Consider the following 24852-nt stretch of genomic DNA (forward strand, 5'->3'; position numbering starts at 1 on the left):
AGCTGTGGACTTTAATCCAGGGCATGCTGCAAATTGCAGGAATTTGAATGAAGATCAGCTAATAGTTATGCCTGATCGTGTCTCACCACCTTTAGTGATCGAATTGGAATAGCCCTATGTTGAATGTCAATAAACCTGGAAAACACCTTAAGGCAGGTATGTTCCTCAAATGGAAGAGGCGTAGTTTTTCTTGATCTATCATAAAGTGCAGCCTGTGAAACCCCACATGAGGATATGACAATAGCTCTCTATACGGTGTTTTCATTTCCTGCTTACAAGTTTTCCAACAGTATTTTTCTATTCCAGCAGCTGGATTTTTCTAGTCTGTTGTTATTTTAAGCCTGGATAAGTGGGCAAAGCTTAAATGAAGAAATTGGGCGTATGTGGTCCTTTGTGTGCCAGCACAGTGCTGTGCATGGCCATGCTGTAAATGGGTTTGGGCTGGCTGGACGTGTCCTGCATGGTAGCAGGACCTGGTGAGGTGCAGTCAAGTGACGCTGCCCCACTGCTGGAGTGTCCTGGCAGCCAGGAGGGTCAGGAGCAAATGTGCCAGTTCCTGTCCAGCCTATGCCAAGGGTGGCTGTTAATCAAAGAGCTGGAGCTTATCCAAGGCTTCACTAGTCGCTGACTCAGCAGGGAAGACCAGTGGTGACTGAGATGTGTTTGGCTGGGATGTTTCTCGTCACGCTTTGTGCAACTCTAATTACAGACGCTTCTTTACCTGAAACATCCCCTGACTTTTGTTACTGCCAAGGAAAAGTCCCTGGTGGTTTCAGTGCCCTCTTTAAATAATTCCTCATCTCCCCTTGTGTGAGGCTGAAGGAGATGGCATCAGGAGGAAATGGCAGCTTTCAGGGTCTTGTTTCTCAAGTCACCTTCCCACCGCCTGCGCCTGCCGTGGCCTGATCAGGGGACACTGCTGTGTTTGGTGGGGTGGTAGTTAAACCTTTCTGCAGAGACAAACTGAGCTGCTTGTCTGGGTTTCAGACCTCCTCCTGCATCCTTGCAAGCTGGCTGAGGCTGGTTGGGGCTGCTCTGACCTGCAGAGCGTGTCTGCTCCCAGCCCTCCTCTGCCCACTCTTCCTTGCTCCTGCTTTGTAGCATCCCCCGGGGAGAGGGTCTCCCCCCAGATCTCTGACCCACTGGTAACCGGGGGTTTGTACTACACTGGCACGGCCATCACCCTGCAGTAGTTCGGCCAGTTTCTCTGATGGCAGCCAGCTTAATTGTCCCTGCCCTGTCCTTGCTGCATTTCCTCACCCTCTGATTTCCCCTTTGTTATGCCTGGGGCAGAGATTGCTTAAATTGGCTGTGGTGCCAAACGATTAATCAGAGCCTCTGGAAAAACTCTCTTGCAAATTCTCTGCACCCCTGCCACCCTTGTGTCTCACTTCCCTATCAAACAGGCAGGAGCCCTGACCATACCCAGACACAGCAGCAGCAGTGTCCGCCAGACTCTGCTCCCATTACACACAGCAGCCCTTGACTCCAGCCCCACTGCACGCTTTCCTCCATCCCTCTCTCTTCTTCTCAGCCCACCCTCCTTGCAACTTTGGCTTTGTTTTTCCATTGACCTAAGCCCTTCCCAACAACCCTGCATGCCAAAGCACTGAAAGCAAATGAGACTAGCTGTGGGATGGTCTGAACCCACTCTCCTTTTGCATAGTTTGGCTGCCTACCTCTCCGCATGGACTGGAGCCGCAAGCTCTTTTCTGCCAGGTTGGTGTGAGTTCGGCTCCCCCAGCCCCTCTGCCAAGCAGAGACTGTGCTGGTGCATGTGGTGCTGGCCCAGCGCCTCCCCCACCCTCGCCCTGCGATGATGTGCTGGAAAGTGCTGCCACAGCCAACGCAAGGCGGACCTCTGCTCCCAATTGCTTGGGGTGTTTTTGTTTTACCTCTATTTCCTTTATGAATCAAGGCTTTATTACAGTGCTCCTGAAACAGATCTATTTCATAGAATAGTTCAGGTTGGAAAGGACCTTGAAAGCTCATCTAGTCCAACCGCCTGCAATGAGCGGGGACATCTTCAACTAGATCAGGTTGCTCAGAGCCTTGTCCAGCCTGCCCTTGAATGTCTCCAGGGATGGGGTGTCCCTGTTTCACCACCTTCATTGTAAACAGTTTTTTCTTCATATCTACCCTGAATCTCCCCTCTTTTAGTTTACAACCGTTACCCATTGTCCTATCGCAACAGGGTCAGCTAAAAAGTCTGTCTCCATCTTTCTTATAAGTCCCTTTTAAGTACTGAAAGGCCACAATAAGGTCTCCCCGGAGCCTTCTCTTCTCCAGGCTGAACAACCCAACTCTCTCAGCCTGTCCTCCCAGCAGAGCTGTTCCAGCCCTCTGATCATTTCTGTGGCTCCTCTGGCCCCTCTCCAACAGGTCCGTGTCTGTCCTGTACTGAGGGCTCTAGAGCTGGACACAGGACTCCAGGTGGGGTCTCACCAGAGCAGAGCAGAGGGGCAGAATCACCTCCCTTGACCTGCTGGCCACACTGCTTTTGATGCAGCCCGTGATACGATTGGCCTTCTGGGCTGCAAGTGCACATTGCCGGCTCATGTCCAGTCTCTCATCCACCAGTACCCCCGAGTCCTTCTCCACAAGGCTGCTCTCAATCCCTTCATCCTCCAGCCTGTATTGACACCAGGGGTTGCCTCAACCAAGGTGCAGGGCCTTGCACATGGCCTGGTTAAACCTCATGAAGTTCACATGGGCCCACTTCTTGAGTTTGTCCAGGTCCCTCTGGATGGCTTCCCATCCCTCAGGCGTGTCAACCACACCACTTAGCTTGGTGTCATTTGCAAACTAGCTGACAGTGCACTCGATCCCGCTGTTTACGTCATTGATGAATAGATTAAACAGTACTGGTCCCAGTACAGACCCCTAAGGGATACCACTTGTTACCAGTCTCCATCTGGATATTGACCCATTGACCACTACTGTCTGGGTGTGACCATCCAGACAGTTCCTCATCCACTGAACAGCCCACCCATCAAATCCACATCTCTCCAATTCAGACAGAAGGATGTTGTGGAGGACAGTGTCAAAGGCCTTACAGAAGTCCAGATAGATGACATCTGTAGCTCTTCCCTTGTCCAACTGATGTAGTTACTCTGTCGAAAAACCGCCATTAGGTTTGTCAGGCAGGACTTGCCCTTGGTGAAGCCATGTTGGCTGTCTTGAATTATCTCCATGTGCCTTAATGTAGCTTCTAGGGGGATCTTCCATGTTCCATGATCTTCCTAGGTACAGAGGTGAGGCTGACAGTCAGTAGTTCCCAGGGTCCTCCTTTCTACTCTTTTTAAAAACAGGTGAAATTTCTGTTCTTCATAAAATAGCATGCTCTGCCTTTCTGGTGCTTCCCATTGCCACTGTGGTGACTGTGGCATGGCAAGATGAGGAGGTGCCCAGCAGCCATCCTTGGAGAGTGGTCCCTGTTGTGTATATCTGAGTAATGATCGCTCACAGCTCAGCTTCCAGCTCATAGGCTGTGATTTACAGCAAAAGGAGTAGCTGGGGACCTGAGTTACAGGCGATCACACTGCTTCTTGCCTTTGTTACCTGATGCTCGCTGAGCTGCTCTCGCCATGGCGGGAAAGTAGAGGGGCAGGCATTTAAGAATTCTTCATGCACATTTTTATTTGTTTGGTACGCAATCATCACAGACAAATTTCTGCTGTGCTCTAGAAAGTGTGGCCTCTGAAGCCAGAGGGACTGTTGGATGTGAGATCTCACACCATACTGGCCACTGCTGTCCCCTCAGGCGGGCCTGTGGGCAGAGACCATGTCCACCTCAGCAGACTTTGTCACAGGGACTTCACAGCGTCGACCGCAGTGGCAGCACTACCCTTGTAGCAGCCTCTCCCCTGCCGGCGGCCCTGCGTACCCGTCTCCCTGCACAGCCCTGTATTGTCAGGCTTCTGTTTCTCAAGTTAGGCATGTAAAGGTCACTGGCCTCCTTTTCAACCTCCACAGGAGCCCAAAATTGGCCAGCTTCACAAAAAAATGGGGATGGGGTGCAAATAACACTTCTGCAACTTCCCACCTACCTGGCCCTGCGCCCTTGCTGCTAGTTGTGGAGCATGGCCGCTCGTCCAGCGTGCACACACAGCTGGGGGCTCAGGTGCGTTTGCACAGAAGCACCCAACGCTTTGTCTGACACACCAAGCAATGAGCGGGTGGGTCAGTGGGAGGAAGAGACAGGGAGAGGTTCTTGCAGAGCCCTGACTCAGCCGTCAAGTCCTAGCAAGAGCCCCAGTCAGCAACCTGCTTTGTCCCTGCCAAAAGGCATATGGACAGGAGCACCGCTCCCTGCGCCTTGTCACCACCCAGCTACCACCTGCCTGGGCCCCTGGGTCACCCGTCTATGCCAGAGTTTCTACCCCAGCCTCCCCTCAGCCTTCAATGCTGTGAAAACCATGTCGGCACTTTGTGCGAGCTTCCGAGTGTTTCAGGGCCGGATCCAAAGCTCCTCACTGTCACTCAGCAAATCCCTGTTGATCCAGCGCGCTTGGGCCAGGCCCATAGCAGGGTGTAACTCCTTAAAAACACCACAATACCACTCAGCCATTTTCCGCACAGCCCTCTTGCAACATCAGGTCCTGTTGCACACAGCAGCCATTACCTCCTCACAGCAGATCTACAAAATGGGTCAATAATTCCCCTGTGCCCACCCACGGCAGGCAGTGATGATGCCCTGGTGCCGTGCCAACAAAAGCACCCACGTGCGGTCACGCTCTCGCAACCATTTTGGCTGTTTCCAGTGATTTGATGGTGGCTGCAGAAAAGAGTTAATTACTTAAGAGAAGGAGGAAGAGAGCTCCCTAAAATGGTTTGACACTTAATAAATCCGAGGACCATTTTTTCTCCACTGGCTTGGATGTTGGGTAGCCATTTACTTGTGTATGAGCCCACAAATCAGAGGAGCTTGGGACAGCCGGGTCAGTAAAGCAGGAAGGTTTCACGCCCTACTGGCTCCTGACCTGCTGGGACTCCCAATCTGTGGGAATTAGGCTATTTTACTTCCTCCAGACCCGGGGCAGAGCTCGTTATGCTCTTAACTCCCCAGAGCAGCATGGTGCAGCCTCTGTGTTATCAAAACCATAGTGGAATCCTGGCTAATCTAATTTCTTCTGGCTTCTTAGACCACCCCCCCCCACCTTCTTATCTTTTACGTGATGGGTCCTCAGGCCGGGGACCCACCTCAGTGATGTCTTGGGGACATCTGGGAAATTTAGGCAATTGTTAAATAACAGTGACAACAATGACGGCAACATCATATAAAGCATGATGATGACCTCAAGAAGGAATCAGACTTTGTCCTTCGATGCCACTTACAGTATATGACAAGCCTGGAAAGAAAAGCAACTGTTGAACCCTGTGGCCCAGGTGAAATTCTCTGTGTGTCCCTGGGACTGAAATTCACAACAGTGAAACCCAGACCAGCTCTTGCAGCTTTTAGCTGGTCCTGAGCTACACAGGAGGGAGAATTTAATCCTGTTATTAGGGCTGATGGCTTGGGTTTAATAAAAACATGTCCCAGGTAGGCACACAGTATGTGCTTGGTTGGGGATAATAAAAAACAGTTAAAAGCATCCAACAGAGCTTTAATAGACTGAAAAAATGCCACACTCACAGTTACTCAGCTTCTGATTCCTTATCTCGTCAAAATTTAACTAATTCACCAGTCCTTGCAAAGTTTCCCAGTGCAGATAAAGCTTGAGCAGCGAGCAGGAGCGCTCATGTCTCACACACCACAGCCCCTGGATGGCTCCAACCCAGCAGTTCCTTGGACAAAGTGGGGAATAGTAATAATAATAATAATAATAATGGTCTGTATTAACAGAGATTAAATGCAGGAAAGAAAGAGAATTCCCAGCAAATGCTTTAAACTCTGGGTTGAACATTCAGTTTTATTTTGGCATCTCTAACAATTATTTATGTTTAAAGGGATATTTTCACAAGAAGAGGCTGAGAGAAGGCAAAATCATCAGATGATGAGAGAGAATCAGCTGAGATCAGAGAAGAATTAAGGCACTCTGGGGAAAGATCATTTTAGCAGTCACACAGTGGTAGGTGGAAAATAAAATGCACTTCAAGGAAAAATTTGAACTCCTCATCCAACTCCCTGGTTTCCAGTGTCCTGAACTGCTTTAGGAGCAAGAGCTCCTGGGCTGGCACTTTGGTGAGCTCTGCCCCATGCCTAGACGTGACAGAGAAAAAAAGCCCCAAATATTTAGGTGTATAAAGTAGGGAATTAATAATGAAATCGATTGTTGTGTCACCCGATCATGCTGGCGGGGGGGGTCTGGTTCAGCTATCTGCAGGGGGTCAGAGACACCAGGGGCTCCTCTCAAAGACATGTGTGGACCGCTAGCAAGGAGCTGGAAGATGTGCCCACACCCAGCATAGGTGATGGGTGATGGCCAGTGTCACCTTCCTATTTCATGGTCACTGTAAGGACAAAAAGGGACATCAGTAAGAGTAACTTTTTTACTTTTCACAGATACCTGAAACAAATAACCTGGAACCACACTGACCGTGGTATTTCACAGGGATTAGAGATGAAAGTGGAATACTACGTAACTCAGGTTTCCCACCTCACAACCAAGGGGGATAACCTTGACCCCAAGATTATTTTTGTGTTTACCCACCGCTTATTGCAAAACATAAAGTCATGCTGGAGCTTCCTCCAGAGGGAGAGCCTGACCCGCCAAACTGCTGCCCACACTTTCTCCATCCGGCATTTCCCCACTTCTTCCCCATGCCCAGATCAGGGAGGCTCCACCTACCTGACCCCTCCAAAGGGACACGGAAAAGAGGAGTGGTGGGTGAACTTGCAGGTCATAGTGGAAGATACCTGGTGAATCTAAGTGCCTGGAGGGCTGGGTAGCCACTGTGTGGGGGTTTTCTTTATTGCAGCTCTGAACGTGGGTGTCTGACATTTATTTAAATCCTATCAAGTACCTGAATAGTTTCTTGGAACTCTTCCCAAAACCTATCTAACCCCTTTATCACTGTGTAGGAAAACCTTGATTAGCAAAAGGATTTAACAGTCAAAGACACATCACAAACCCAAGGGAGCTCTTCAGACCTGCCACTGCCTCTGGAGCCTGACGCAAAGGAGGATACAGCTGCACATCCCCGGCCAGAATGATCTTGTGGCATCGTTTTGTTCACACATGATTGAACAGCTTAATTTGCTCCTCAGCAAGCTAAGTCTCACTCTTTTTTGTTGTTTTGGTTTGGTTTTGTTATGTTTTGTTTTGTTTAATGGTTCTTCACCAAAGAACTGGGAGGCATTATCCAATTGCCCACTGAAAAATTAATCACTGAAGAATTGCCACCTCTTTAACATGATTAAAAACCAGAAAATGAAAAACCAGCAAATGCATTTTTTCCTAATGGATCTGTTAGGAAGAATTCTGTTTTATTCCCCCCCACCCCACCCCAAACCAAGCAAAAAAAGTAATTATCGGAAGTGACAGATCATACAGACCAATCTGTAAATCTGAAGCAGAACCTAATTCACCTGGGTCATGCCTGAGGTGCATTTGTCTGACGTGGCATTCTTGAAAGATGAGGGCTATCTAGTTTTGCTTGGGATTTTTCTATAGCAGAAAGGCTGTTTGGATTAACTAAATTAATTTTATATTTATCTTGATAAATTCCTGGAAAATTCCTGTGGCTTCAATTAGTCTAAATCTTGTATACATTATTTTAGCTTGATTTGGTAAGCCATCAGCGCTGCTAAACAAATTTGAACACTGGATAAACTCTCAGCACTAGCTAAGCCCAGCAACACTGTCAGCTGTAGCCTAGATATATGTTATTTTTGTGATTAGTTATCAGTTGTGGAGGGAAGTTCTTAAATTCTCAACTGAAAAAGAACCCTGCTCAGGAGGTCACATTTCCCCTTGTGTGAACACATGTAATGTGATTCCTCAGGACACACTTCAGTGAGGCACCCTTGAGAAATTTCCCCCTCGCCCGCCAGCATGGCTGCAGGGTGCCCTCAGGACACCCCATCCTTTCTGCACCACAAACCCATGGTCATGAAGAAGGAGCCACTGATGTCCCCGAAGGATTTCATCAGCGTGCTGCAGACATGCCTGCATGTGCTTGGGCATGACCTGGCAGCTCACAAAACGCCTCCTTTTCTGATGGAGCTGGCTGGATAGTTGTCTGTCCCTCTGGCTACGTCTGTCTCCCAAGAAGGAGGAGACCCAGCCTTGTGTTTCCTTTAGACTGCAGGGTTCAATTGCACATCTCTCCTTCAATCCCACATCTCTCATTCAACCCCACATCTCCATCAATCCCACACCTCTCCTTCCCAACGCTGGCTGCCAGGTATGGAGGTAGGGGAGGAAGAAGAGACACTCTTCACTCCTGTGGTACACTGCACAGAAGGACAGAGAGCATGCAAGACAGGTTCTGATTCACCTGGTGGTTAAGATTGGCAGCTAGGAAAGTGTAACGCTACTTCTAAGTCATATTTGCAGCCTTTTATTTGGTGTTAAATATAAAATGCATAAACAATCCTGGGAGCAGAAACTCCAGATCCTCCTTCCCTTTCCCAGCTGAGTCCTTTTATCCTTAGGGAAAATTCTCCCACAGATTATCTCACTGTATCCCTGTGTCCTTTTGTCCTGCTGACTTCCGTTCTCCTCTGCCCAGCTGAATAAATTCTGTGGGAGAGGTGGAGACCAACAGCCAACCTGCAGCCTGGTGGTTATGGCATTGTGGGGGGAGTAGGGGACAGAGGTTTGAGTCCTCTCGGGTCAAAGAAAGTAAAAATCTCCAAATTTGGGCAGAGTTTGGGAAAAGCTAAGGATGTTTCTACATTAGCGTTCTAACTGGGGAGGGCAACATGTTGCTGAAGGGAATCCCCTGATCACCTCCACTCTGGTGTTTTGGTTCACACCCTCTCCTGGAGCGCAGCCCCTGTACCCCAGCTGCCCCAGCAGTCAGTCCACAGGGACTGGTCCAGAGCAAACCTTATTGACATGTATTTGACATGACTGCTGGATCCTCAGCACCAGCTGTTTCTACAGCCTGCTCTTGCTGGGCTGCAGTGGTTGCTGAGGTCTGCAGCTGTAGCCTCTGTCTGTAAATACCATATTGGAATGTTGTGTGCTGTAATATGGTGTAATGTGTTATAATGTAATGCAATGTAGACGTAGCCAAAAGTTATTCTGTAAGTTAAGCAAGTGTGAAGAAAAGAGAAGATCTTTGGTGCAGGATTCTGCATTTTACATTAAATAATCAGCACCAGCAGCTGCTCTCAGAAGAAAGTAAGCTGCTCAGCTTTTCGTGGGAAAAGCTGTGGGAGCCTCTTCCATGCCAAAGGAGCGGCTTCTGGGCTCCAAATGCAAAGGGATGGTCTAACCTCAGGAGAGAGAGGTGAGAGTACACCCCATCAGCATAGCTCACAAGCCCTCTCTGGCTGTCCTGGGGGGTGGAACAGAAATGTAATGCTTACCAGAAAGTCCTGGATTTCAGAAATCTGTCCTATAGGTTTTAGGGCTTATTGGAGAATATTTAGGCAACTTTTCCCATATCTTCCTTCACTCTCTGGAATCTCAAAGGGAGCACAAGTTGTTTTATTCCTGAAGCCAGTCTGTGGCTGCAACTCTGTCATAACGCTTATCAAATGAGCAAAAGGAAAAAAAGAAAAATTAATTTAGCTGGTTTTAGTGATCTTGCTGTGCTTTTTACATCAGCAGGCAGTGCCATTGCACTAGTGCTGGAAGTGTACTGAGTGCCATAGAAAATAAAAAAGAGAGGCAAATCCAATTAAGCAGACCAACTGGAGCTGTGCATAGCTAAAAGGACATGACCCATCTTGTTTTTTATGCCAACATTTGATGTCTCTGAGGTTATAGACATGCATGTATATTTTGCTGATTTACAGGCAAAATTCCTGTTCCCAGGATGTACAATAGGCTACATGGCAAGGCAACATGTCTTGACACAAGGAAGAATTACCTCACCTGAGATTGTGGGTTGCAATTTGGAAATAGTGTTTCGACAGCAATTGCAATCCCTGATGGGAACTGGAAACTCGGCACATTCTGATCTTGCCTGGAATTTCCTTGTAGCTTCACATAAATGCCATGGACCAGAATAATTTCCAGTAGATTATATCTCTTTTGAAATAATAGAAACTACTGCAAATGATTTATGATCACCCTTGCCTGACACTTTACCCATAACAATAAAATACCTAAGAGTGAAACATCTTGTGTGATTTAGGCCTGATTATTTTACATTTTTTCCACGAGCTAGACATGTACAGAGTTGCTGTAAGGTTGTTTTAATCCCATTTTTCTGTTGTCCAAACAAAACTCTTTATACGACTCAGGCCATCAGCCAGCCTGCATGGTACAAACGCTGGCAGAGCCACCACGTTCCCCTGCCAGTCCTAAGAGGCAAGTCCCATGGTGAATGTCTCCTGGCAGTGCCTGGTCCCATTTGGTTTTGAACCCCACAGCCTGTCGGTCACCAACACCTGAAATGTGCCTCTCTTCCCCTCCCTCTCCATTTCCTCTGAAAGCCCAGCATATTTGGGAACTGGCCTTTTCCTGCTTTTCACTTTTGCAAAAAGGCAGGCAGTACTATGAGCCAGGACAGCCCAACACTCAGTTCTCCCGTGCTGCCTTGACCAGAAAAGACACCCCAGTCCTTCACAGTGCCATACTGGGAAGCGGCTGCACACAGGTGAGAAATTGAGGTGTTGTCACCAGAGGAACTGTGAGCCCGGGGCTGTCACTGGGATGAGACAGAGCACCATGGACGAAAGCGAGTCTGCCAAAAGGGCTGGCAGCTACTCTGGGGCTCTCTTGGAGGACATCCTGGCACAGCTGTGGACAGCCTGTGTGACACACCAGAGTATGTGTGACACACCAGAGTATGCGTGACCCACCAGAGTGTGTGTGACTGCTGCGGAGCAGGGACACCGGAGGGTGCAGGACAGAGCTGCGGGCAAACGCATCCGTGGGCTGAGCCAAGAGGGGGATCTGGTGAGCAAGTCCCACCTAACACAGCACCACGTGCACTCTGTGCGGGGTTTGAGCATTGCCCCTCGAGGGTGCCCCAAATCCCTCCAACCTCTCTTTCTCCTTTTATGTAGCCAGATAAGAAAGTAATAGATTTACTCATTAAGAAGTCAGTTAATAGACGAACCACTTAGCAGTAGGCACATTTTGGTGCTGAGAAAGAATCTCAAGAGGGAGCACAACCTGTCAGAAATGTATTTATTAAGAAAAGAAATTATCTACCGACCCAGTAAAATACACCAGCAAGCCACCAAGTACTTGCTTAGCTGGAACACTTGACTTTTAGCAGTAAGTACTGAGAGTATATGAGTAATAAAAACATTGCAAAAGACAGTGGTTTTCTTGGCCATCCACCTTTCCCTGCCTGAAGCAAATCCCTTTATGGTGTACTTGAATAAAATGGAGAGCAGAGGCAGAAACATTCCTGACCCAAGGGAGTTTGTTTTATCTTCTCTTGGGTGCTGCTTGAAAGGGATATTTCTCATCTCTGCTGGAGTTTTCATAAACCTGAATGCATACATTGCTTAGGAACAATCTCAGTGGCATTTCTGAGGAGATGCTGTGTGGCTCTTTGTCATTTCTTGGCATGATGGCTCTGCTTCTTCTGTGTCTATAAGATCCCTTCCCACAAATCCCTGCAATTGCTGGGACTTCTGCAATTAACAGTATGATGACAAGAAAGGTGGAGAGACATTGGTACCTAGAACATTAACTTCCCCGGGGCTCCACCTCCCTTTGGAGTCAGAAATCACTGGCTCCTTCCTCATATTAATTTAGCAGCAATTACTGCTCCACTCCTGAATGATCTGGACCCTTTGGCTTTATCCAAGTCCAGCTGATTCAGTCTAAGTGTAGACTTGATAACCTCCTGAGCTGCTTTCCCTGGTTCTGTGCAGCTCAAAGGCACCTGCGGCTGCACAGAAATCCTGCAGATATCTTTCAGGGAACATCCTGGCAGTTCGCAGTTTATCTTTTCCTTTCAAGCCAGCCAATATGACTGTCTCCCCAAAGAGCCTGGAAGTCACCTTTCACTGTCTGACTCAGGGCGAGGGAACAGCCTTCTTTCTTTCTGGGGCTATTCTGCACACCAGGGACTTCTTGGCCCTCAACAAAAATAATTGCAGAAGTGAGACAAGTTCTTAATTTTTCCAGCCCGTGGCAGCTGCTCACAACAAGACTGGGGAGAGTGACAGGGCTGAAAAGACACTGTCCTTCAGGCAAGGAAAAGGGGCTATTAGGAATGTCAGGACTGGGAAGCACAAATGTAAATTTTTTAAGGATGTCAGGGAGAGCCTAAAATAGCAGACAGAAAATTCAGACTACCAGGGGAAGAGTTCCAGGGATTTCTTCGGCAGCAGCCTTGGTACCCCAAGGATACTGCCATGTTCAACAAGTTCTCCACCTCTTATTGCTCAAAGTCAGGGAAGAGCCAACATCATTATCCCTTTCCAACCTGTTACAGACAAGGGCTATGAAACTTTGATGAATAAAAAGCAACAACCACTTCACCCTTCCCACAGCTGTTTACAGTTATTTGTACTGTTATAAATTACTGATTATTAACGAACCACTGTTTCAGTCCCTAGCTGTTATCTCTAATTGTAGACCAAATTTATCAGTGAGGGTCATAAATCATAAGCATCGATCATTATCTAGCCCTTAAATATTAAAAGTCCATCTATTTATACTGAACAATTGTTTATCACCTGTAGAAATACAGCAAAGGAACATAGTAAAACTAGAAAAGTTTGGGCATGAAAAGGATCACACTTACTGGCCTATAAAAATTTTAGTCAACCGCAGAAGAATTACTTTAGTAAAAAGTTGGGGGGTTGTTTGTTTGTTTGGAGTTTTGTTTGTTTGATGTTAGCAAGGTATCTAATATTTCCTCTGGTTTTATGTGTGTGTTTATCAGGTTTTACATATCAGATACACTACCTGAGACTTGTGCTACTAGCCTAGGGTTTGCATATGCTGTAGAACTTGGAAGAGTCCTTCCAAGCAGCAATACCGTGCTGTAGTCCAGCCCCACCTCCCCCAGACTCGAGGGCAGCAGGACCTGCCTTTGACAGATGGAGATGCCCTCAGCTCAATAGCATTTTTGTGTACTTTGCTATTTGGTTTTGTGTCTGGCTGTTTCAGGTCAGCAGAATCACCCCAGCAAGCTGACTGCACTGCCCACTCTGCTGGTAACATTTCCCTCCTAGGTACAAGGTAGCGCATAGATCATCACTGGTATCTTTTCAAGTTTGTGCAACGCCAATGAGTAGACATTTAATGCTGTTTGGTTTCTAGCATAGACATTGATGAACTACATCTGTCACTCAAAAAACACTATTCACAAAGAGAGGGAGTGGATCTGGGCAGATACTGCTGTCTCACCTTTTTTGTGTTCTTTGAAGCGTGCGTGGCTTGTAGTTTCCCTGTTCAAACCCTGTTACTTTACATGGCAGGCTTCTGTTGACCTTCCCAGTATAGGTATAATCTGGGAATATACCCTTTTCCATTATATACTCAGTGGGCCTTGGGCAAACAGGTCTTCCTGAAACCTACTTCAGCTTCCTTTATTATTTCCTGTACAATGCACAGCCTCACAGTCTTGCATAATTTCTGTTGACTTTCCAGCTCCAAATTGTTGCCCATTGACTAACAGCAGTCAAGCTCGAGCATGCAGCTGCCTGCTTGGTTTTCTGTCATGATAAGAGCTCTCCTGATGTTGTCTCTGTACAGGGGCACTAGTGCCAGCTTCTCACGTAGTTTGGTGTGCTTCAGCGCCCAAGAACTCTGCAGATGCTGTAGATTTTCCCCGCTCAGCATCACCATCTTACCCTGTCACACTGTGCTCTTTTTTAATCTGCTCCACTGAATATAGATGGCCGCCAAAAATCAGCACATTTTGAGCATTCTCCAAACGATGTGCATAATCCCTTTGCAGAGTGCTAGATCATCTTCACCCCTCAGTGGCGATGGAGCCCTTGTTCTTGAATACCCACAAATACAAAACTGCTGGGCTTTGACATGGGAAGGAGCCATCTGATGGGATGAGTGACAAGTGCTGTTTGACAAGTAGTTGAATTGCCAGGAAAAAGGTCTAAAATTGTGGAATGCAGAAAAACTAGGGGATGAAGAAAGAAACAGTGAGCATTTGAGAATTTGACTTGGCCGCATTTCCTGGGACATTTCCCAGATGCATCCCATAGAGCTTCACAAGCCTGTTCCCAGGGGCACTGCTCCAGTGAGCAGCACTGGACTTGGGGATGCCACCTAAAGGGCCCAGGGGTTGCAGCTGACTAAGAGCACCACATGGACACAAGATCTCCAGGTCACAGCTGTAACCCACCACAGATCTGTTGGTGCAATGTGTTGGTGTGGACTTGACTGCAGCTTCTGGATGGAAAGCTCCTTTGTAATAGTCACTACCTTTTTTTTTTTTTTTTTTAACAGCATCACATTTTAACTTAATTCCCTTAGTTCCTCACGAATGTACCTTCCCAAACCCAGTTCAACTCCTTTGTCTCTGATTAGCTTAGCAAGAGGAAATGTTTCCCATTATGTATTTGCATGCAATAAATGACTTGGTTAATATGATGCATACATAGGTGCAACCAGGTCATTACTGAATCATCCTATTCTTGTTTTCAGTCTCATTCAGGACTTGCACTTGAGACCTCAGCAAACTCTGCTGGGTTAGTCACGTAGTCAGTGATTTGAATATTGACAAAAGAAACAAGCGAATATACTTTATTCAGATTGGATTAAAACAATGCAACATGTGAGTCCAGCCCACTTTCCTCAGAGTCGTCATACATCATTCTCAGATGCTGTCCACTCTCACCTCTGTCCCCTTTGAGCTCCTGTCACTAAGCACAACGACTCAGCAGAAATTTTAATTCCAATGCTTCCCTCTCATGTCTTCCCCTTCCCTCTGTGGGGTGTATAGGATCAGTCCTTCTCCCACTGTTGGCACCCAGTCTCTCTTCAGGCTTCACTGGCACTATCTTTTGTACTTTGCAGCCTTCATGGCTGCTCCATCAAAACTGCCTTTGGCAATTTCTGTCCCCAGGCTCGAGCATTGCCACTCATTGCCTCTCATTGGCTTCTTCCCATTCTTATCTGTGAATAAGTAAACTAGCGTGGGTTTCTTCTACACTCTGTGTGCCCCAAGAGATAAAGAAGAACAAAACCTCCTCAGATAAGCATCAAAGATTAAAGTGCTCTTGGCAAACCTGAGAAAACGTTGCTGGAATCCTACTAGTGCATTTACAGACATGTAATATGCATGAGAAAGGGTGGGAATTAGCCAAAAGAAAGGTCTGCCCCTAGCTCTGGCCTGTAGCCTACACCCCTCTCCTTTGGGGAGAGATTTTTTCTGAGGGACAGTGGAAAGCACCTTCCCGGAAAGCACCTTCCCAGAAGCAAAGTCATGACCCTCCTTTATAAACCCTCCTCTGCCTGTCTGTGCCTGGCCCTATGGTGCATCTTCATGATAGAGCTGTTGGCGAAATGGGACCCTCTCTGTGAAAAGGTACCATGAGACTCCGCTACTCTCTCCCAAAACATTTTTTGAGCAAGAGGTAGAAAATATGGGTTTTACTCACCAACTCTGATTTACCCATGAAAGGGTGTGAGTTTTTGTGCACCAGCAGAGCAAGGTTCTGTGGAGCTTAGGAGAATGGAGACCCGTGAGCTGCAAGGCCAGCCTGGGCAAGCTGTATCCTTCTCCAGAAGCCTCCTGAATTGTTTGAGCTGGGCAGTGAACATAAACAAAGGTTGATGTCTTCTGCACTGGCTTCTTTTTTTCAGTGATCTTAAACTGTCTGACAGAGAAGCTTTTAGAGAATGTAAGGAATATAGAATCAATGTCTGTGGCCAGAGAATTGAGAGTGACCTGCACCAACATTGACATAAACCAGGATCTTTGCAGCCCTTCCATTCAGTTGGGTTTAAAAAGCAAATTGAGTTCTGTTTTCACACTCAGACCAACCTCACATGCTCTCACCTTCCTCCTACAGCACTTAACCACAGTGGTATTTTTATCAAATTAACTTTTTACTACAAGAAAGCTGAAAGATGAGGAAGTAGCAAACAAAGTATTTATGTCAAACAATAAAAGTTTGTTCTTTGTAAATAAAATGTTCCTTGAAAATGACACACGAACCTATTTTTCTGTGCGGGGAGGTAGGAGGCAGAGTGTACTGAACATGGGGGCTGTGTAAGCTTTTAGAATTCTGTGTTGTGTAGGAGACATGGGAGCTACAGCTTTACAGATTTGAGCTCCTAAGACCATGTATTCATATTAGCCAGACCTCGCCAACAATGCCTCAGGCACTGTTCTGTAAAATGCAAATGCTTATTTTTTAATGACTGGGATGGCAATTAAAGTGAACATGAAAATAATGGCTGGGTACCTATTTCAGACACTAGTATGTGTGTAAAGATATCAAAGGACACAAAATGGTTTGCTCAAAGGCTAAACAAATATGGTATTTTTTGTCTCAGCATGACTAAAACAAGCATTTGAAAAGTAAACGCAGAAACAAACTGGTTACACATGCTGAGTCAAACCAGGAAGGTGCTTTTATTGCTGATGTTAGTGCAAAAATGTCAGGTGTAACACATGTTTAGCTCAGCCTCAAATAAATTAAAACTATTTCCAAAGTGCAATCTGAGTCTATAGCTGCATTTCCAGTTGATTAACAGCAATTGGGCATGACAAGTAGCAAGTAAGCTGCTAGGTGTTGAAAGAGCCTCATTTTAAGCAAAAATTATGAATAAGGAGGTTGCTACACATATGAATTAGCAAAAATCAAAATGCTTGTGAATAGCACATTATAAAAGTGATGCTTTCAAGTAGTCAAAACTACACCTGACCATGAGGAATAGCGGAAGATCTTATCCAGTGTAACTAGAAAATAAAATGGCACCTTAGCGTTTGCTAGGGCAAACTAATACAAAGTGAGAAAATTAACCCAAAGTACACCCATTCAAGCATGTGGGCATATATGTACCCAGGAAAGAATCTTGGAGTGACTATGAAAAAGCCAATTCATTGCTTTGAGGTCTCTGAAAAAATGAAAACAAGTAAATAGGAATGACTAGAAAATGATGGAGAGTGCAACAGAAGGCATTGCTCCATGCATATATAAACTGTGCAGGTACTTGGACTGCTCTTGGAAAAAAGACACAAAAAGTTGTGATGAGGGTAGTAAAGCCATATAACAGCTCCTGCATGGCATAGATTCAACAAATTAGGCCTTTCAGCACAGAATAAAAAGAATGGAGAGAGGATATGACAGAGTTGATGCATTTTTGGAGGAGATGAAGAGGTAAAGACAATTAGGTATTATTCCCAATGGTGAGGACTCAGGAATGTCCCACAAAATCATATAAGAGCAGGTTTTCAGTACATTAAATGTGTGGGGTTTTTTCTTTGTTTGTTTGCTGGTTGGTTTTTTTTTTTCCACCAAACTTAATTAGGCTATTGAGTTAATTAATCCAGGATCTTGTGGATTTTGAGATATGTATGGGATAAATATTAAGTATTTATATAATCTAGATACAGGTGATGTCAAAATATGGTTAGACAAAGCAGAAAGTGAAGCAAGGGTTATTAAAAGTATAGATCCAGACAGAGCCTCTGGAGGTGCCTGAGGGCTGTTGAATGAACGGATGCAGAACTAGTCTTTGAAAAGCTGTAAGACATTACTGGAAGATGATACAAAGATTTCTGCTGTCTTGAAATAAGCTAAAACCTGTTTCTGTGTTGAGAAAGCAACAACAGTATTTATTTTCCTATTTTTATGAAGCTTTTATTTTCACATTACTTCGCAATCCACAAGAATCAATATTTTGAACATATATACACACTTTGTAACATTCATCACCTTCAGTGCTACCAGAATAACCCTTCCTTGCACCTGAACCTTTCCAGATGCCAGAGTTGTTAATACTTGGCGCTCGCACCTCCTGCCAACTAGCCAGATGTGAAACAAAGCATAGCCTGCACCCTGGGTTTGTGCGCTGTTAGAATTCCTTGCTAGGATTCCTCTCTCATTCCCAAATAAAGCATTACATACTTCCTCACACGTACAAGCAAGCAAACAAAAATGAAGAAAAGTAAAGGCAGCACTCAGCTTTACCATAGGTTTTTTTGGTTATAAATGAAAACTGCTGTGGCAATACTGAGCAACATGAGCTGTGGATTTCTTTCAAGCATTTACATTTACTACTATCAGACTTGGGTATTTTCTAAACCATAGTTGATTCTTCCAGACATTTCTTCTTAGATTATTTAAAGATCTTAGATATCTGATTTCATTTTCTAAACCTCTGAGGGAAAAAACACATTCACTTTGCCATCTCTCAGATAAACATGCAAGTTCTAGTTACTCGTAATTGTTATCTATACAAATTACTAGATCAAGCTTCAGTTTTATTTAAATCCCTACTGATGAAAGCATTTCTACTTCCAGACACGTCTCATAAAACCACGCTCAGGACTAAGTGCAATATACGGGACAGATCTTTGCTTCAATATACGGAAAGAAACACACCATTTCCAGGAGTACTTCATATACTTAGAAAAGTTTTTATTATCTCACAAGTCCTATGCATGGCATTTCACGACCTTCTAGCTTTTCTACACACACTCTTTTACACAGCATTCTTTTCTGGTAGGATATTGGGTCACAGTGTTTTAAAAAGCAAAGACTCTTTATTGTGTTGCAATGAAGCATCATTTAATAGAAGTCGTTTTTGGTTGGATGTTTTGGGTGAAGCGCAGACTGTGTGAGCCTGCCAGCAATACCTGGTATACTTCACAAGCTAAGCCCAGGGTCAGTGCTGCAGTGCTGGTCCAAGTAATTCACACCTGACTGGCCATGGCGTCCATGCTCAGAAACTTTCCTTAAATATGGGATTTAAAGGATTATATAGCTAGAAGAGGCCTTTTAAATTTTTTTTTTTTTAATTGTCAACAGAGCTCGAGCTCAAGTTCCAGAAAAATAACACCTGGTGACTTTTCACACGGTGAGTAACTCTGATTCACTCTCTATACTTTCTACTAGATTATTTTATCTCACAAAAAAACAACTTTAACTCTCTTCTTTGAGCAGTAGCAGTGAAATCAAGGTTGTGCACACTAGTGAGAATACTAGAAAGGTTTCTTACAGCTGTAAGAATGCCCACAAGATTTCAAAAGGGAAAGCAACTGTCTTCTATCCTGTCCTTAGTTGTCAGCTGGCTGGCTACCAGTCTACAACTGGCTACCAAGATCATTCAATTGTTAGTATCAAACTAGCAGTTCGTTTATCTGCTCCTTGTCTTCCAAACTCAAGCCATCTAAGAAAGTCTCTGAGATTTCTTTCTCCAGCCTTGTCTCATGCTACAGAAAGTTCCCTGGAGTTGCATTTTGTCTGACCGAATTGGCTCACGGTGACGACTGGCCGAGCTGACACGACACAGAGGTGTTTTCGGAGGGACTCCCGGGACTGGATTTCCCCCCCGATACATGTTTTGTGCTGACGCTTGGGAATCAATCGCGGCGCGGGGCCGCACTTGCAGGGTACCGAGCCCGCTCTGCCCGATGCCCGTCCCTGGGCAGGACTCCGGGCAAGGACGTCCCGGACGAACCGGAGGGCGCTGCCCGCGGGGGCAGTGGGGGCTTTGGAGCCCCGCACCGTCCGCAGCAGCTCCCGCCCCGCTAGCACTGCAGGGCACAGCAGGGCACAGCAGAGCCCAGCGCCGGCGGCCCCAGCCCAGCCCAGCCCCTCGGTGGGGACGGGCTCCCCAGCCCCGCCCCGGGTCCCCGCCGCCTCCGCGGGCGGCCGGAGGAGCCCAGCACGATCAGAGGAGGGCGGGGGGCGGGTTAAAAGCGGCGGCAGGTGAATGGGGAGGGATCTTAAGCTTCGGGGTGGCGAGGCTGGGACCGGCTGCTCCGCAGGCACCGCCGGACCCGGGAGCGGAGCAGCGCGGAACAGCGCGGCGCGTAGGTTGCGTCCCGGGTACCCTGCCGAGCCGTGCCAGGTGAGCGGCCGGAGCGGCTCCCGTGTGCTGGGGCGGTGGGACCGGGGTTAAGCTGTGCGCCTCCTGGGCGGGTCGGGTTCGGGGAAGCGTGGCGGAGGGAAGCCCGGCCTGGGAGCGTCCCCGGCGGGGTTGGGATCGGGGCGGCCGCAGGTAGCGGAGCGGGGCGCTGCGGGGCCGGGGTCGTCACGCCGTGGCCCTGTCCTTCGGTTGCCTGCGAGGACCTGTCGGCGATGCAGCCGTGCTTGGGCTGGGACTGGCCGCCCTCAGCCCTGGGACTGGCTGAGGCTGCGGGGCTGCGGGTCGGGATGGGCGGCAGCCGGAGCTCTCCCGCAGCGCAGCCTGCTCCGGGGGGAGCCGTCGGGCCTCAAAGCCAAAACGGTGTCTGCTGACAGGATTCGATTGCAATCGGCCGTGGCGTTTCCGCGGCAAAAGGCTCGCTGCGGGCTGCGTGTCCGCCCCACGGTCCTGCCGCCCGGGAGCTCAGCGGGAGCGAAGCTGGTTGCGGAGGGAGGGATGGGCTGGGAGCTGCCTCAGAGCGTCCGGCTTGAAATCGCAAAGCGGAGATTTCGAGCGGTTCCCAACGCCTTGGTTCGCAGGGTGAGTGTCGCGGTAGGTTCACCCTGTGCCCACAGCCAATTTCAGTGTTTCTGTAGTGGCAGATGAGGAGGGAGAAACGTGGGGTTTTTGTGTGTGTGGGGTTTTTTTTCCCCAAAAAACTTGCAGCACTGGTTCAAAAGTGCTTTGCGAGCCCACACTGGGAGCCCAGGCTGTTCTTTCCACCAGGAAAGACACTAGAAATGCCTTCCTTCAGTCCTTATTAGCCCCTTGTGAAGGTTTCACTGACTTTATTTTAATGGCTATGCAACAGACATGAGGAAATTCTTAACAGAAAGGGTCAGGTATCTCATCATAGCCTAGAGTTAAGGTCACAGTAAAAACTTGCATAGAATGCTGCCAGTTTCAGCAGAGACAAAGCATGAGAAATCTAAGGAATTCCACCACCTTCTCGAAGCTCGGGTTTTTTTTAGGTTTTTTGGGTGGGTTTTCTTTTTTTTTGGCTTACCCGATTTCCCCTTCATCACAGTAAATCTGACCTCTCCCTCTTGCCTCAAGGCTTGTCTGTACAAGCTAGGCCCTTGTACCAAGGGTATCTGTTGGGGCACGTTGGTGCTTTAGTTGTGTTGTAACTACACCAGGGTAGAGAAGTTATTATGATTTTTTTTTTAATCTGTTGTGTGAGAATTCTCAGATTTGGAGAAGTTTGACCAGTGTGGTGTTGCAAGGTTCCATGCTCTCCCCACAGCACACAGCCTGCACCAAGAGGAGATGGAGCTCTTATCCCCAGGCCAGTGGCTCTCCCATGCAGCAAAGTTGAGCCCTAGCCCTGAGAAATGATGGACCAGCTATGCAAGTTCCCACCTCTGTTTTCAAAGTGTTTTCTCCAATTCAGTGTTAGTTTCTAAATGGCTGCAATCAGTGAAAGCTGAGCCCTGAGACTGAATTCTGACTTCAGCAAAACCTATGTTTAACTTTCAAAGGGGCAAAGAATGTGGATTTTCATTTTCAAGAGTAGGAGGGAAAAAGGAAAGCTGAAAGGGAGCTTCCCTGATGTTGCACCTCCTGTTTATTCTGCTGGGTGTGATAGCATCTAGAAAATCAACACACTCTTTAGCTGAGGGCTTTTTCCTCTATGGCTCTGCTTGTCTCCTTTCCGGAAGAGACAGCAATGAGTGTGGAAGGGCAGGCTCTGCAGTATCTTCTCCTTGGTTTGTGCCGTATATGAATACAGCCCTGACAGAACCGGCTTGAGGCTTCTCAGCAGTGTGGGCAAAATCAAATGCTGTACTTCTGAGGTGAAAGGCCTGCCAAGAAAGGGACATGTCTGAGCTACAGCAGAAAGCCTTGAAGGCTTATTGGAGGTGTCTAGGAGGACTGAGGCAAAGAAAGCACCAGCCCAGCCTTCTAGGGCTGGTGGCATTGGCAAAAAAATACTATGAAAACTAGAGAAGTCTCTACCATGTGTGGATGTGGCCTTAACTTGTGCAGTGATAATAATTTCTGTTGCTTTGGGAGATACACTTAGAGACAAAACACTGAAGAGAGTCAACCACAGAAAGGGAAATATCTCAGGAAATGGAAGGAGGGCATACAGGATGCATGGAGGAAATGTATTTGAAGATGTAACTTATTTACTGCCCAAAGCCTTGTTGAGAAATGTATCAAGGTATGCTTGTCCCATCGTAAAAACATGGAGAGAGTTTAATAAGCTGTTTGAATCCGTAAACATATGGGTGACATTAATGAAAGTGACTTGCATTTGCCAAGGGCTCTTGAGTGAGTACTAGGAAGTCCTCTCATTTGCAGAAGGTCTAGAATTGATTCTTTACCCTTTGAGAACTGACCATTTGGTGTGTTGTCATCCTGCAGGTAAAAGGGCACAGAACAGAAGATGGACTGGGGATCTCTGCAGGCCGTTTTAGGAGGCGTAAATAAACACTCCACCAGCATCGGGAAGATATGGCTCACAGTCCTGTTCATCTTCCGTATTATGATCTTGGTTGTGGCTGCAGAGAAAGTCTGGGGGGATGAACAACAAGATTTTGTCTGCAACACACTTCAGCCTGGGTGCAGAAATGTTTGCTATGATCACTTTTTCCCCATCTCTCACATCAGACTCTGGGCCCTGCAGCTCATCTTTGTTTCCACACCTGCGCTGCTGGTGGCCATGCACGTAGCTTACACCAGGCATGAGAAGAAAAGGCGGTTCAGAAACGGCGAGAAAATTGATATTGAAGAGTTGAAAAATGAAAAGATTCACATTCGAGGTGCCCTATGGTGGACATACACCAGCAGCATCTTCTTCCGGGTTGTCTTTGAAGCTGTCTTCATGTATGTATTCTATTACATGTACGATGGGTACCAGATGCCTCGCCTGGTGAAGTGTGACGCATGGCCCTGCCCCAATGTTGTGGATTGTTTTGTGTCTCGGCCCACTGAGAAAACCACATTTACTATTTTCATGCTTGCTGTGTCTGGGATCTGCATTACATTGAATCTGGCTGAGTTATGTTACCTAGTGATTAAAATTTGCATGAAAGAATCCAAGAAAACACCAGTTTTAAAGTAATTAACTGGTTTCAGGATTTTCTAGCTCCCCATTTCCCTCAAACTATCTTATGTGTCAGAAAAGAATCCACAATATTTTCACACTCAAGGAAAAGGATAAAAAAAGAAAGTTCATTCAGGTTTTAGAAATGATAGCCTCCCTGGGAAGCTGCCACTGAGGCGGGTTTTAAAGATCAAGAGCTAATTCAGTATTCCTGCATCTGCAAATAGAGAGAGCAGCCTTCTGGCAGCAGCTTTTCCAAGACAGGCCCACTTTTCAAAAAGTGGGAGTGGAAAGGCCCAGAGAAGGCTCAAGTGCCCAAAGAAGAGCCAGGAATCACAAATGCACTGTGTCATCCTCAGAGGCAAGTCAGTAACAAAGGGTTTCAGTCCAAAGTGGGGTGAAGGGTTTTTGTGGGGGAAGTTAAGGCTTGTGAAAGGGAAGACAGGGAGGTGATTGTGTTTATAGCAGGTGTCCTATTCTCTCAAATATTCTGGAGAACAAGGAAATGCAATATGGGTACTCCATGGCAATGCATGCTATTGGCTCTGCTGGGCACCTGTAATGGCTTTTATTTTTTTGTCTCCTCACCTGCACTGAGGAGCATCTCCTATAGGGTTGAGGGTGGTAAGTCTCAACTGCTTTTGAATGTCATTAGGTCGGTGCTGCCTCCCTCCACTCACAGGGGCTGCAGCAGTGGGAGGAATGAAGTTTGTTTTTTTCATTCTCTTGGTCAGGAGAAAAAAAAGGATTGTCACCTTTTAGAAGGTGGGGACAGACCAACTGTCTTCCTCCTTCTCTTGCTCCCCTCCAACACTTTGTGAAGGATCTCAATAAAGTAGATTTTATTTGACAGAGAGACTTTTACCACATGATTTTGCCTCCTTCAGCTGTGTACCTTTAAAGAGTTTTTTCCAGTAAAAGCCAAGAAAAATGGCTTTGTTTCATTCTGCTTGTTATCCAAAAGAAGTGCTTCAACACTTTACAGCATGATATGCAGTAGATTGCACCTACCAGTGCTCCTTCATCAGTCCCTTTTTCCTATCCAACCTGCACAGCTTTTCTTCAGGAAACCTCCCTATCTAAGGTACCTTTCAAGTGAGTCCATCAAACCACTCCCAGTCTCTCTGACATTCCACACTGTGAGGCCAAATCACCATTCCTCTTCTTACAGTAGGTCTAGCAGGAATTACACATAGCTTGCAGAGCTAAAATAGCAAAGGGACCTAATCAGAAATGAGGAGGAACTTGATATTTTTTTTGAAGTTTGCATTGCTGAGCTGTAAATTGCATATTACTAACATGAAGACCTATGTGAGTCAATGTGGTCTTGTCTCTCCAAAGTAGCCTCAAAACATGTTTTCTGCCTCACAGGCAGCTGCACCAGCACATACAGCAACACAGTTTATCTCCCAAGTGCCTGCCCACTGAACCCACTTCTAGAAAACTGGCTATTTCCCCTCCTTAGCTTTAAGAACAGACTTTTACCCAAAATGAATGCGTGCTATCTCAGCTTCTCAATTTGCATCCATCTCTTACTGCACATTTAAGTTTATCACTGATGGAGTAAACAAAGTGATGTTAAGATGTGTGACCCCTCACTGTGCACTGGAAGCGGAGCATGAACAGGACTCCATTGCTTGTGAGCTACACCCAGTGTTACCA

The 24852-nt window shown here is 46.7% G+C and overlaps 1 protein-coding gene across 1 annotated transcript; it reads left to right on the forward strand.

Annotated features, from left to right (window-relative positions):
* Positions 1-19999: 19999 nt before the first annotated feature.
* LOC135994916 (gap junction beta-2 protein-like) lies at positions 20000-23365 on the forward strand. The gene is made up of 2 exons (XM_065645852.1): positions 20000-20081; positions 22509-23365. Exon 2 carries the CDS (start codon positions 22531-22533, stop codon positions 23206-23208), a length of 678 nt encoding a protein of 225 aa, XP_065501924.1. The 5' UTR covers positions 20000-20081; positions 22509-22530; the 3' UTR covers positions 23209-23365.
* The last annotated feature ends 1487 nt before the right edge of the window (positions 23366-24852 follow it).

This window comes from Caloenas nicobarica, chromosome 1 (genome assembly GCF_036013445.1).
Source record: "Caloenas nicobarica isolate bCalNic1 chromosome 1, bCalNic1.hap1, whole genome shotgun sequence".
Classification (NCBI taxonomy): Eukaryota; Metazoa; Chordata; class Aves; order Columbiformes; family Columbidae; genus Caloenas; species Caloenas nicobarica.